The sequence below is a fragment of the Buceros rhinoceros genome, unplaced genomic scaffold (assembly GCF_000710305.1).
Source record: "Buceros rhinoceros silvestris isolate BGI_N320 unplaced genomic scaffold, ASM71030v1 scaffold26988, whole genome shotgun sequence".
NCBI classification, from domain to species: Eukaryota; Metazoa; Chordata; class Aves; order Bucerotiformes; family Bucerotidae; genus Buceros; species Buceros rhinoceros.
The window spans coordinates 9,817-22,748 of record NW_010425575.1 but is presented as its reverse complement, the minus strand read 5'-3'; the positions used below and the strand labels follow the sequence as shown (position 1 = coordinate 22,748).

The 12,932-nt window shown below is 44.1% G+C and overlaps 1 protein-coding gene across 1 annotated transcript; it reads left to right on the top strand.

The window, feature by feature from the left end:
* The first annotated feature begins 307 nt into the window (after positions 1 to 307).
* On the top strand, positions 308 to 11,307 carry PSEN2 (presenilin 2). The gene is made up of 11 exons (XM_010141206.1): positions 308 to 451; positions 1,151 to 1,236; positions 1,298 to 1,444; positions 2,437 to 2,578; positions 3,454 to 3,521; positions 4,350 to 4,570; positions 5,395 to 5,493; positions 7,230 to 7,307; positions 8,509 to 8,628; positions 9,152 to 9,270; positions 11,152 to 11,307. The coding sequence occupies exons 1-11, from the start codon at positions 308 to 310 to the stop codon at positions 11,305 to 11,307; spliced, it is 1,380 nt and encodes a 459-aa protein (XP_010139508.1).
* The last annotated feature ends 1,625 nt before the right edge of the window (positions 11,308 to 12,932 follow it).

Genomic DNA, 12,932 nt, shown 5'->3' with positions numbered 1-12,932 from the left:
GGCAAAGAAAAAGTATTAAAATTGCTTCAGTGCTGCATTTTGCTGTTCTCTCTGACTGCAAATGTCACTGACTTTAACTGAACAGATTGTCGTGCCTGGAGTGACAGTAGGCTAAATCAGCTGTTACAAGGAGACGGAGTTCCATAGCCTGCTGTAACCTCCCTGCTGAAATTGTGCCTTCTCTTCAGACTTACTGTTGTTTGCACTGTGGTGTTCACTGCTTCTCTTTCTTTCTGCTCTGCGTGTCCCCTCAGCCTTGAGTAGTGCTTGGCTGTGCCCCTCCTGAGCGCTCCCTGGGGAAGCGACGATGATCACGTTCATGAACAACTCAGACAGTGAGGAGGAGCCCTGCAATGAGAGAACATCCCTGATGTCTGCAGAGAGCCCTCCAGTACCTTCCTACCAGGATGGCCTGCAAGCCTCAGAAGCAGGGGAAGCGCAGGCACATAGGGTAGGTGTGCATCCTTCCTGGGAGTGAAGAAGTGGGGTGTGGTGATAGATGTAGCCCTGCTAGCCCTCAATCCCTTCCAGCAAACTGGCTTCTAGGATTGGCTTTGGCCAGTGTTGTTTCTCTGGTGTCACTCTCAGCCAGCAGCAGCAGAGCCTGTTCCCATTTCCTCCACTGTGACTTTTTCCCCCTTTTTATCTCCGTATATACACCTCCCTTTTCCTTCCTTTTGGTAAAGATACAGGCTTTTAATCAGGACCTGATGCACTTATGACTCTTGCAGGATATCCTTTCAGCCTTCTTGTTTTGCCAGAAACCCTTTATCTGTTCTGGTCAAACGCAGCAAACGTTAGAACAGAATCTAGTCCTGCTGCCAGCGAAGCAGCAGGGAAAAGCAAGCACAGCATTGCTGTGGGGGGAGGAACTGGTCGGTCTTATGTCACCTCAGATGACATTTCCTCTGCCTCAGTTCTGGGCATCTTGCCTTTTGTGTGCATGTGTCCATAAATGTATTTGCATGCCCTTAGATTTAAAAAACTCCGTTGTAGGCTGTTTGCAGTGGAATTTCTAATTGTATTGTTCAGTTGGTACCTTTCTGTTAGGATCAAGGTGGTATGCTGTGGTGGCCTACAACAGCCTCATGAAACATAAAGCTTTGAACAGAAAGAAGAGTCTCATGTATTTGCTAATATTTCTTTTCAGAAGAGGCGAACAGGTAGCAGCCGTAGCCCTAACAATATTGCTGATGGGGAAACGTCTGACACGGGTGTTCCAGTGAGAGAAAGCGCGTAGCCCTAACAATATTGCTGATGGGGAAACATCTGACACGGGTGTTCCAGTGAGAGAAAGCACCTCAGAAAACGAAGAGGAGGAACTGACTCTGAAATATGGAGCAAAGCATGTAATCATGCTCTTTGTGCCTGTCACCCTTTGTATGATTGTTGTCGTCGCCACCATAAAGTCAGTGCGCTTCTATACGGAGAAAAACGGGCAGCTGTAAGTGGGGCCTTCAAAACAGCCTCTGAGTACATGGGATCCCTAGTGTTACTCACATGTTCCACGCACGCGCGTCTGTGTGCAGAGAGTGCGTCCTTGGCAGGTTGGGAGAACCTTTACACAGCTAAAGGTGACTGTGTAAACATACAAAGATCTTCCTAAAGTATGCTGCGTTCATCTGTGTAAGTTTTTCCATACCTGCGTTACGCTGACTCGTTAGCACTCTCATTAATGTGCTCTAAGCAAAGCCTGTGAGCAGCATAATAATGAAGGTGCTGCATGCTGCAGCGTAAAAGGCCCAGGCTGAGCTCTAGTCTGTTCCCTCACTAGCTGGCAGCAATCAGGGAATAGCATGTTCATTTGGATGAGTGTCTCATTTCCTGATGACATTTCTGGTTCGTAAAGACTCATGGTGTGGGTACATAATTCCATCCGACTCCTGCTGACTGTGCTCCTGGGGCTCTAACTGTGCTTCACACATTGGGGGAAGAAACGGGGACTGTGGTCCCTTGAACTGAACCAAAGGAAACAAAATTGGGGAGGGGGCAGGGGGAAATGTGGTGTGCAGGGTGATGGGAAGGCGTAAAAGAGACCAAGCCTCTCCTATGTGTGGGAAAAAAAGGTTGCCTCTTTCAGGCTAGCACCTGGGATGTGCCCTTATAATTATCAGGGAGAGGATCCACAGCATGCAATAAAAATTCATGGCCTGGAGAGAAATTGAACTTAAATAAAGCCATTTATACTCTAAGTCTTCTTGTTTAGAGTGCTGCCAGCCACAGCTGCTCTGGAGGAATGTGCTTTTGATAGAGACTACTAATCTTTAGTTGATAATTAACTGGAGCCCAGCTCCTTCAGAGGCTACAGCTCATGTTTGCTGTCCTTGGCAGTCACACCTCCCTTTCTTTCCCACACACCGAGGTCTGGTTTTATCACAGGGCAGTTAGTTAGAGGAGAATATATGTACTTCATACGACTTTTGCTTTATACTGCAGGATCTACACCCCTTTCAGTGAGGATACCCCCTCTGTGGGCCAGCGTCTCTTGAACTCGGTGTTGAACACCATCATAATGATCAGCGTCATCGTTGTAATGACTGTGTTCCTAGTTCTGCTCTATAAATATCGCTGCTACAAGGTAAAGCATTCGTGCCAGAGCCTTTTCCACCCCTGTGTACTGCGAACTTGAGTTCCGGTGGGGCTTGCATGTCAGTGAGAAATGCAGGCACTGCACTGGCTAGTCCACATCTTATTCACAACAAGAATCATTGTACAGAAGTCTTTGTCAGTGGTGGTAGAGCTGTGCCCCTGAATATGCTTGCTCTTATTTTGTCACTAACAGTAGGCTTTTAAAAACAAGGCCTGCCACTTTCTGTTAGATCTGAGCCTTCTCCATCTGATCAAAAAGTTCTGCCATTTGTAGTTAGAGACTTAGTTGTACCATTTACTGCAAATGCCTTCTCTTAAGAAGTTTCAGACAAGCTTTGTGGGAACTGGTATTCTTCCTGCTTGTGGTGTGGTGCCTCTGGTGGAAGGGGACAAGGCTTGGGGGGACAGGCACACTCAGGTTTTCCAGTGCCCAAGGACTTGTTTTATGTGGTACCAGCTCAGTGTTTGAGCACTAACCATTGTTGCTTTTTAAACTTGGCCCCGAGATGGATTTATTGTACAGCCTTGGGTGAACCCCTCCTCCTCGCCACCAAGCAGAGAGAATGTGCTTACCTCTATAAACTAGGAACTAGTATGAGTATCTGTGGAAATGGGTAGGAAAGAGACTAAAAAACCCCCCTCAAACCAACAAAAACAAACACCAAAGGATAGAATATAAAATTAAAAAGCTTGGGAGAACTGGAAGCAACTGGCTGTCCCTGCTCCCTCACCAGGAGTGGGGAAGGCTGGAGAAACTGGAGAAGAGTGTAGAAGGAGATTGTTGGATAACAGTGAACTCTGTCAACAGTGCATGCAGCACTGCGACCTGTCCCTTCAATCACTGTCTCTTCTCGCCCTCGATAGTTCATCCATGGCTGGCTGATCCTGTCCTCTTTGATGCTGCTCTTCCTCTTTACCTACATATATCTCGGGTAAGTGGGAATGGGGCAGGTAACCTGGCAGTTCAGGGCTTCTTCACCTCTTTGCAGAAAATCCCCAACTTGAACAAGGGAAGGACTGTCTCCCCTTCTCCAAGTGGAGGTTTAAGAATTGTTAGAGTGAGATAGCTGTCTTTTTTCAAGCGTGGAAAATGAGGGCTTTAATAAGAGGCAATGCCTGATTTCACAGTGCCTACTCCTCAAAAATCACTGGGAAATGATACGATACTGTGAGCATGAAATGAGCAGGCTGAACCTTGCGGTACAGAGGCCCTGAATTATACACTGAGAAGCTATTGGAAAGGAGCTTTATGTGCTGAGCTGGTTCTGATTTTTCTTGCCTTTTTCTCAGACTATGTTCTTTCAGGCTCATTCTCCTAGCTCCCAGCTCAGGTAGAACCAAACTTTTTAACTTGCAAGTGATACTTGTTAAAACTTCTCATTTTTAACTGTGAGCATCATGCACCTCGTGGCATGACACTCACATGACTTCTTTGCTGCAGATGGTCATGTAGCCGCAGGCCTATGTTCAGTTAAGACCTGAAATCCTGCCTGCCCAAACCCTTGGAATCGCAGCTGGCCTCCAGACTAAGGCAGTGTGGTGATAGTCTGCACACACAGTGCGTCCATCTTCTGTGGGAGGAAGAGAGAGCTAAAAGCAGCAGTTGGCTGGAAGGCAGGTTCCCCTTTCATGACGAGAGCTGCTTCTATCTGACTTCCTCCTGGTGTAGGAGGAGGCTTCTTTGTTTAACTACAAGTAGTAGGATGCTTTGCATGTCAGTTGCTTTTATTGCTTAGCTAAACTTTCTTCTTGTATTCTAGTGAAGTATTGAAGACGTACAACGTGGCCATGGATTACCCCACTCTGTTCTTAGTCATCTGGAATTTTGGAGCTGTTGGAATGATTTGCATCCACTGGAAAGGTCCCTTGCAGCTCCAGCAAGCATATCTCATTATGATCAGTGCTCTAATGGCACTGGTTTTCATTAAGTATCTACCTGAGTGGTCAGCATGGGTGATTCTAGGTGCAATCTCCATCTATGGTAAGTCTTGGTTGCGACTCTCAAGGTGTGGCTTATGGAGAGGTTACTCTGAGGCGATCTCAGGAGTGTGTATGTCATTCGAAACAACTTTATGGTGCTAACAGCTTTAGAAAGAGGAAGATGGGCAATTCAGTTGACTCCTTGGCTTGTCTCTTGCTAACTTGTCCGTGTAGGTACAGTGTTCCTACCATGTCTTTCAAAGTGGAACACCAAGCCTTGGCAGTATAGAACTGCATCTAATTGCATGGTAGGGGTTGGATTTTTATCAGTAGCAACCTGATAGTCCCGTAGGTCTTCTTTATGGTTATTGAGAGATCATGGATTTTGGTGTGAGTTACAAGTTTCAAGAGAACCTGCAGAACAAGAGGTAGCTAGGAGGTGACATTCAGATTGGTGAGGAGCTCCAATGGAAAAGAGAGGGTAGGCAAAGAGGATCTGGGCCAAAGGCCTTCACTCACGTGAAACACAGAGTTTGTATGTAGCGATGGATTGTGGAACATGAACAAAGTACCCCCAGTCCTCCCCTAATTAAATTTAACACCTTGATGTAATGCTGTCATCTACTTTCAAAGAAATAATGTGGTATTCTCAAGAGGCTTCTTATAGGATTAGTACAATGAAAAATCATTATTAGATTGGGGATGGTATTTTAAGTGAACATCTTCAGGGACTAGAACAGCTACAGTTATGTAAAGTGGCAGATACCGCCATTCAGGTAATACTCATCAATGTAATTTTGAGGGGAGAATAGCTTTTTAAAGATGAGGAATGTAATATATGCATGATAGTTTGAGATGAGACTGTCTGCCTTTTTCTCTTTGCAGATCTGATGGCTGTTCTGTGTCCCAAGGGGCCTCTGAGAATGCTGGTAGAAACTGCACAGGAGAGAAATGAGCCCATTTTCCCTGCATTAATATATTCCTGTGAGTAAGATTAGAATGCTAATGTTTTTAGCCAAATTAAACTCACAACCTAATCTTGTGTCAAACCAAAGCGCGCTACTTCAGTTACTTCCTTGCCCTAAGATTGTTAAGCATCGATGTTCTGGAACAGACCATTTGTAGACGACTTTGTTTACCAGTTACAATGGTGCCAACTCTAATTAGCCAAAGGGCCATCACATTTACCTTCTGAAGCTGAAATGTTCAAAAGTAGATTTATCCTTTTGTGAATACGGTACAGAACATGACCCTTTGTTCTGCACACAAAAACCTGCGTCAGATGGACAGTAGCATGTGCAACATTCTGTGATTAGATGATGCTCACTCAATACACTTTCTCCTTGTGCACACTTTGAACTCTTTAAATGTATCTCCCTGTAGCCCCCTCTTGCTCTGTGCGCTGTACGGATGGCAGAGCTTAGAATGTATTTGCTTTATTGTTTATTGTGTGGCTGCTCACTGTGTAAAGGGCTCTATTCGAGTATTCCTCTGCAAACAAATTCAGTCATCTCTTCCCTGGCTTTCCTGGGCTGTTTAACTGTGATGGTGTCTGGTGCCCTTAAGCACAAAGGTACTTACATGCTTAAGATTAAGGTAGTTGGAAGGCAGACAACTCAACACTTACAGGGCCCCAACTTGAGTGCTTCAGTGACTTTTTCATGACGTGACTTGTAAGATGAATGGGTATTTCCAAATGTTGGGTGCTAAGCTGACTGACAACCTGACTGATGGTTTGGTTTTTTTTCTCCCTCCAGCATTTAATGTTATATATATCTGCTTTTATGTGTTCCACGCAGAGCTTATGTTGGTTTCAGCTTCTAGAGATTCTGTTATACTGGCCTGAGACAATCTAGATGAAGTCTCTCACATGTTTTAGTTAACAAGAATTTCTTTAATGGAGACTACAACTTTTTGTGTTCTTGTTCAGAACATCAGTGTCCCTATTGCAAGACTGCATTCTGTGGCTCCATCTAGATGCAAAAACATCACCTTGGCTGAGCTTGTAGTGGAAAAGCAGGCACTGTGTTTGCCTTGGCTGATCTTGTTTAGTTTAATGTCTATAAAAATATGAAGACTGATGCACACTTAAACAGCTGATTTGAGTTCCCTTCCACTGATTTCAGAATGGTTTGTATTCCTTTTTAATTTAAGGTTCCTTCTCAAGAATAAACCCCCAAACATCCTTCAGTTGTTCTTGGAACCAAACCAAAAATAGCCAATATTTGGACAGGAAAGAACCAAAACAAATAGGGAGAGAGGAAACTAGCGTTCTGACAGCTCCTGCGTATCACTCGCTTGTGTGCTTTACCTTTAGCAGAACATGAGGAGTAAGCTGTGTAAGTTAACCTCTGGTTACCTTTTGTACTACCATAATTTCCTGGGCAATTGTTTTCTTCAGAGAAGAGCCAGAAACCGGGAGGAAAACAAAGATGATGAAGACCCAAGATCTGGATTTTTGCTTTCTTTAGCCTCTGGAGAAGACTATGACTCTTGGCTGTGTGTACTCGGCCACTTTCTTAAAAACTGAATGGATGCACTGCCTTAATTTTCTCCCACCTTGCCTTCTAAGTGCCTAGGGAAACCCACCAAGAGTGAGTGTTTCAAAAGCATCTGCAGGGGCAAGGGTTTGTATTTTTAGTGACAGCTAAATACTTAGCTCCTCCGAGCTATAGTGGCCGGTGTATTACGCAGCTGATTACTTTCTTTCATTCTTCCAGCTGCTATGATGTGGACAGTTGGAATGGCAAAGCCAGACACACCAGCAAGAAGACCAAGTCAGCAGACACGGGATGCAGGTTTGCTTGCATGTCACTCTTTTACACAGAGCACTGTCCCAGGGAAATAATGTGTATGCTTGAGACTGCAAGTAGATATAAACCCCTGAATCCTGACGGATGTTTCTCAGTGTTGTTAGCTGCCGAATGCTGGTGATGTTCTGAGACCTGCTGTTAGGACTAGCAGCCAAGATGACCAGATGATGTAGGAAGCTCCAGTATTCACACTGCTTTTATTTAAAAAAAACAAACAATAAAGGTGATTGAATAAAATGTGACTTGTGGTGTTGGAAGAATTTCCTGTCTGGTTCTGTGGCACTTCAGAAATGATAGTACCTTTCTTTGTTAAAGCAATACATGTGTGCTAAGGTTTGATAACTGAACGTGCTGCTTATTTCAGGGTAAAGCAGCTGACATACTAAAAAGCCACCAAGACACAATCCTGCTTTGAAACTGGGCACAGAGCAGGCACAAACTACATGCTGAGGCATACAGAATGCCTCTGGGGAAGCACTGTGTCTCAGATCATAGTCTGCTTGTAGCAGCAGCATCCTGCCAGACTGATGTGGACTGTAAAGTTTGTATGAGTGCTCCTGAAAAATAGGAGCTGTCAGAGTAATATATCACAGACTGGCTGCTTCCACAAGCACCACCAAGGGCTCTGTCAGATGTATTTAATAGGGGAAAAAACAAATTAGATCTGTGAACAATGAAATGTGTCCACTTTCTACATCAGAACACCCAGACTCAATGTCAGTGTGATTCAGGGCAGAACTTTTCTCACAAATGGCAGTCCTCTTGGTCATCCATTTTTGTCATGCGATCAGTTAGGGAATACCTGAGCACCTCCACCCCAAAGATGTAACAATGTGGGAATGCAGATTAACTTTTATTTATTGTACTTGTCATTCTAGCTTGTGCAGAGCAATGCTTAGTTCTGTGTATGTACTCACTTGTTAAAGCCACTGGGCTCCTGGGTAGCTGCCAAAGAAGCTGAGAACGTGTACCCTTCTGACTGCTTCAAATAATAACACTTGTTTTCCTCGAAGCCACTAAATGTCTCTGCTTGAACTGGTCCTGATGATCACACCTCTAAGAAACGAAGGCCTTACCCACTCCGGAGCAGCTTCACAGTATACAAGTCATAAATGTAGCTAACTCTTGTGTTTCTTGGCTTTTTTGTTTTGGTCTGCTCTTCTTGTTGTATTTTTGTGGAACCAAGCTGAGGATGGGAGAGAGGACCATGGGAGCCCTTCACATGCAGATTCTCAGATGTCAGAGACGAGGAGTCCTGTTCCAACCCGCCCCATCACTTCTTTAGATGAGCTTGAGGAGGAGGAAAGTAAGGGAAGCTTTATACCTTTATACTCATCAGAGCTTCAGGTTTTTACTGTTTCTGTTTAACACCCTGTTACCCTGTTTGGTCTAATCACAGTTAATTCGAAGAGTTGTGACTTGTTGAGCAACAAAGATTTGAAGTCTGACTGTGTATTACTTCTTGCTGCTGCAGAGTCTGTTCTGGGATTGTGGTTCCAGTGACATCTCTTGGCTATGCAGACAGTTCAGACAATTCCTTCTTCCCCTTGCCTCCCATCCCTCTCTGTCCTCGTGCTTCTTTAGCTGGTGCATCTGTAAAGCAGCCCAGGGAAGCACCTCAGAGAGTGAGGCTGAGCAAATACAGCTGTGGAAGAGGGGGCTGGAAGTCTCAGCCTGCTCAGAAATGTATAGGATCCCGGCTAAGGGTCCAGGTTGGTAGCCAGGACTGGGAACCTGCACCCGCTCCCCAGGGGACAAGAATTTGTTCAGGAGGAAGTAAAACAAGAGGAGCAGAATTAACACTTGTTTTCTTTCTCTGCTTCTCTCAGGGGGCGTGAAGCTGGGCCTTGGAGACTTCATATTTTACAGTGTGCTTGTTGGGAAAGCAGCTGCCACAGCCAGTGGGGACTGGAATACTACGCTGGCGTGCTTTGTAGCCATTCTCATAGTAAGTGAGCGAGCCTTTAAACTCTGTTATGCCCTGGTACGCACAGAAGTGTTTGCAGAAGTACCAGCAGCTTAGCACTGCCAAATCACTGCAGGTAACATGCTGGGTATTTGGAAGAGACCACTCAGTGCTCTGTCTATTAAGACAGGCTTTAAGCAGCCACTGACGCTGAATGGTAGGGAGTCCTCGGAGCAGAGCCAAGTGTGGAGATGGTGGGGGTGACACAGCCCCAGGGAAAACAGTGACAGCTGTTAGTGTGTTTGCTTCAGTGCTAAAAGATAGGGATTCTGCCAGCCACGAGAGTCCATATTATGAACTCCATGTTGATTAGCAAGTGTAGCTGACAAGGTTAACTCCCTTATGCTAAGGAACTGCTAGATGGGAGGATGAAGACCTATCTTGTTCTGGTGTTTGAGCTGGAAAAAACAGGAAGAAGGCTTAAAAATTCATGGAAATTTTCAGTAAAAGCAGATGATAAACATACTGTAACTGCTAAAGGACTCAGTCCTGTCAGGTCTAATGATCACACACTGCTGAGCTTTCACCTAGGTAGAAAATAATTACTAGGTAGAAAATAATTACATCAGCATCCTCATGGAAACTAACCAGAAGGGCAATGGCAGGATTTTTAGAAGGTAAAAGAAATTAGTTATTGTGTCCTTGGGCCTCCATTTCCCCACTTAGATCCCAAGGACAGCTAAAGACAGCGACTTTCACTTGTGAAGATCGGAGATCAAAAAACTTGAGAACTAGAAATGTGTTGAGTATAGCTTTCCTACGTCATAGGTCAGAGAAACCTATAGGATCACCTAGCTCCATATCTTGGGGTTCCTTCGCTGGGGAAAATGTTCTCTCTTGTCTGTCTAAGAGGACAAATGCCTCATTCTATTTCTATTCTTTTATGGGCTGTTAAAATTTGTTCCGTCTCCTTTTGCAGTTTCATAATCTTGTAGCTGTGTGGCTTTCAGGTTCCCCCAAAAGTGTCTGCAGTATCGCAGCAGTGAGCACATCTTTAAATGTGGATGTGAACTAAGGAGCAGGTGTAGGCCAGATACGGTCCCTGAGAGTGTAAGAGCAGAGCTGCAGGCTCAGCTGGATCGTAACTGAACTTGCAGTCTAGAAACAATGATTTTAAAAAAAATTGAAAAAGTCCTGTCTGCTGATCTTCAGCTAGTGGTTATCTTTTGGAGCCTAGTGTCTCTGAAGTTTTGTCATCATGGAGGAGTTAGAAAGGGATCGGATGAGAGAAGGAATCCATATCTAAATGCACTTAGCCATACTGTCTACCCAAAACGTACAAAAGCTCTCACATGTGCTCCAAAAACCAGATCTGGTCCTGCTGTCCAGGTATGACCAGAGTCCACCCATCGCAGCAAGCAATCCAGTCAAAAGAACACTGTGGATATTTTATTTTGTCTTCTTTTCTTTTTTTACCCCAAGAGACCTTGAAAATTTGGAAGGTGTTAGAAGTACATGCTGTTGTGTATCAGTGAAACTCCTTATCTGTGCAGTTCACCAGGATTTAAGTGCTTTTATCTGCTGGATCAGTACCTCACATGTAAGGGAGTAGAAAAAGATGCAGAATAATCTGTAAATAAATTAACCTCTTGGGATCAGCTGTATGTCAGCATTAGCTTTGTATTAGCTGTTTATTCTCACCAGAGAGCTGTGCTTAAGATCCCTGAAGAAAATACCTGGCCGACTTGTGTGAAAGGTGAAGCTGTGGGCAAGTGTGTCTCGTGTCACTGGTAGCTCGGGCAGGCTTCAGCTGCTGTACAGCGTATATAGCTCATCATCTGCGTGTTGGCTTGCTGATGACAGATGCATTTCTGGGCTTCTTGCTGTGTCTCATTTTTTTTTTTATTCTCTCCTCTCTGACAGGGTTTATGCTTAACACTCTTATTACTGGCTGTTTTTAAGAAAGCACTGCCTGCTCTCCCCATCTCGATCACCTTTGGCTTGGTCTTTTACTTTTCGACAGACAACCTTGTGCGACCGTTCATGGACACCCTGGCCTCTCACCAGCTGTATATCTAGAAGAAGCAAGAGTTAGAGGATTCTTTTTAAAGCTCTGCTGTGAATTATGGTACACCGTTTGGAATAAGTCATCAAGTTTTACACTTAGTGCCATATATTTGTAAGGAAAACACTAACTTTGTGACGTGATGTGTACTAAAAATCTAATAATTACATGTTGAATTGAGATTTTTCACAGGACTCTTCGACTCCCGTGAAAAGCCTGGCTCATTGCTGATGACAGAGCATTACTTTTATTTTATTTGATGTGCACACTGGCTGTTGTGAGCACAGAAACCTGTGTGTAGCATGGGACACCGGAGGGGTGAAGGGTCTGATCTGCGCTTCCAGAAGCTAAGGTGGTTTAGCCCTGGAATTGCAGTCAGGTTTATCTGTACTCTAGAATTTCCAATGCTTCACACTTTTGAAGTGTTGTGCAAACATGCGGTGAAAAGCACAGCAGTCAGCAGGCAGAGAACAGCGCAGCGTGTTACACCTAGTCGTCAGCATTAGAGAGGTGAGGCTGAGCTTCGTCAGCTGGCCTCCCTGCACACCACTTCTGTCGAAATTGCCCCAAAGGCCTATTTATTCTGACCTCAGTTAGACACAGTGAGCCATGACGGATCTAGACTGTCACTGGTGGCACGTCTAAAACATCAGGCTTCTGGTTCTGAGCACATCCACTGCTGCAGCTAACGGCTGATGAAGGCAGGGCTGCCTGTTCCAGCGCATCACATCCTCAGCGTGGGAAAACAGGTCCTTTTTTCCTGTCTCCTCCCAGCATTTTATCTCTTTGAAAATCTTTTTCTGGGTCCATACTACAATCCTCAAATGATCGTAAGGTGGAAAATCACTGCACAACTCCAGTAAATCAGACCTGTAACTTCTTGTGTGTATTTCTGGTCTCATTTCTGTGCATTGTTGTAACTCCTCCAAAGGAGGATTCCCGTTATGAAGAGGTCCTCTTACATGGATTGAGACTTGGTTTACCTAGGTTTTGGTACTGTTTAAAGATTATTTTTTTTAATTAAAAATTTAAAAATAGCTATTTACTGTCAAAGGGACTCTTTTGGAAATACCCTGTCATAGTTTGTATCAAAATAAGGGGGTGCAAACTTCATCTACTGTTACATTACTCTACATAAAGCATCACTAATGCTAGGAATATTTCCACACCCTTCATTAAAAAAAAAAATTAATCACAGTGCTTGTGGCCGGTAAAAAATACAGCTCCGACTGAACCTTATGGTTTTCTCCACCTTTTAAAATAATTTTATTTTTGCTTCACGAGTTGTTTTTTTAGAAATAGTCAAGTTCTGTGATTTTATTTTCTTTTTCTTTTTACTTGGGTGTGTGTTATGCAAACAAGCTCTGTTTTCTTGGACAGCTGATGAATGTCAGTGTTTCAAAATGCAGCATTATGCAAGGTTTTGTGAGTAATGCGATGTCTCAGAGGCAGCATTTAATCTCTGAAAATACTTTTTAGATAAGGCTTTGACCTGTGCATTTTTAAGGTAGTGCTTTTTCCAGTAGACATTTTCAAGCTAATCACTTTGATATTTAACAAGGGCATCGCACAGGGTGATCCAAACAAATTTTTAAAAAAGCATGTAAGGGATTTTGCAAATTATGTGTGTCTCAGTTTG

Coding starts and splice junctions, on each gene's coding strand:
- PSEN2 (XM_010141206.1), top strand. CDS start 308: ATGATCACGTTCATGAACAACTCAGACAGTGAGGAGGAGCCCTGCAAT. Junction 8,629..9,151: donor TGAGCTTGAGGAGGAGGAAA/GTAAGGGAAGCT, acceptor TGCTTCTCTCAG/GGGGCGTGAAGCTGGGCCTT. Junction 9,271..11,151: donor GCTTTGTAGCCATTCTCATA/GTAAGTGAGCGA, acceptor CCTCTCTGACAG/GGTTTATGCTTAACACTCTT.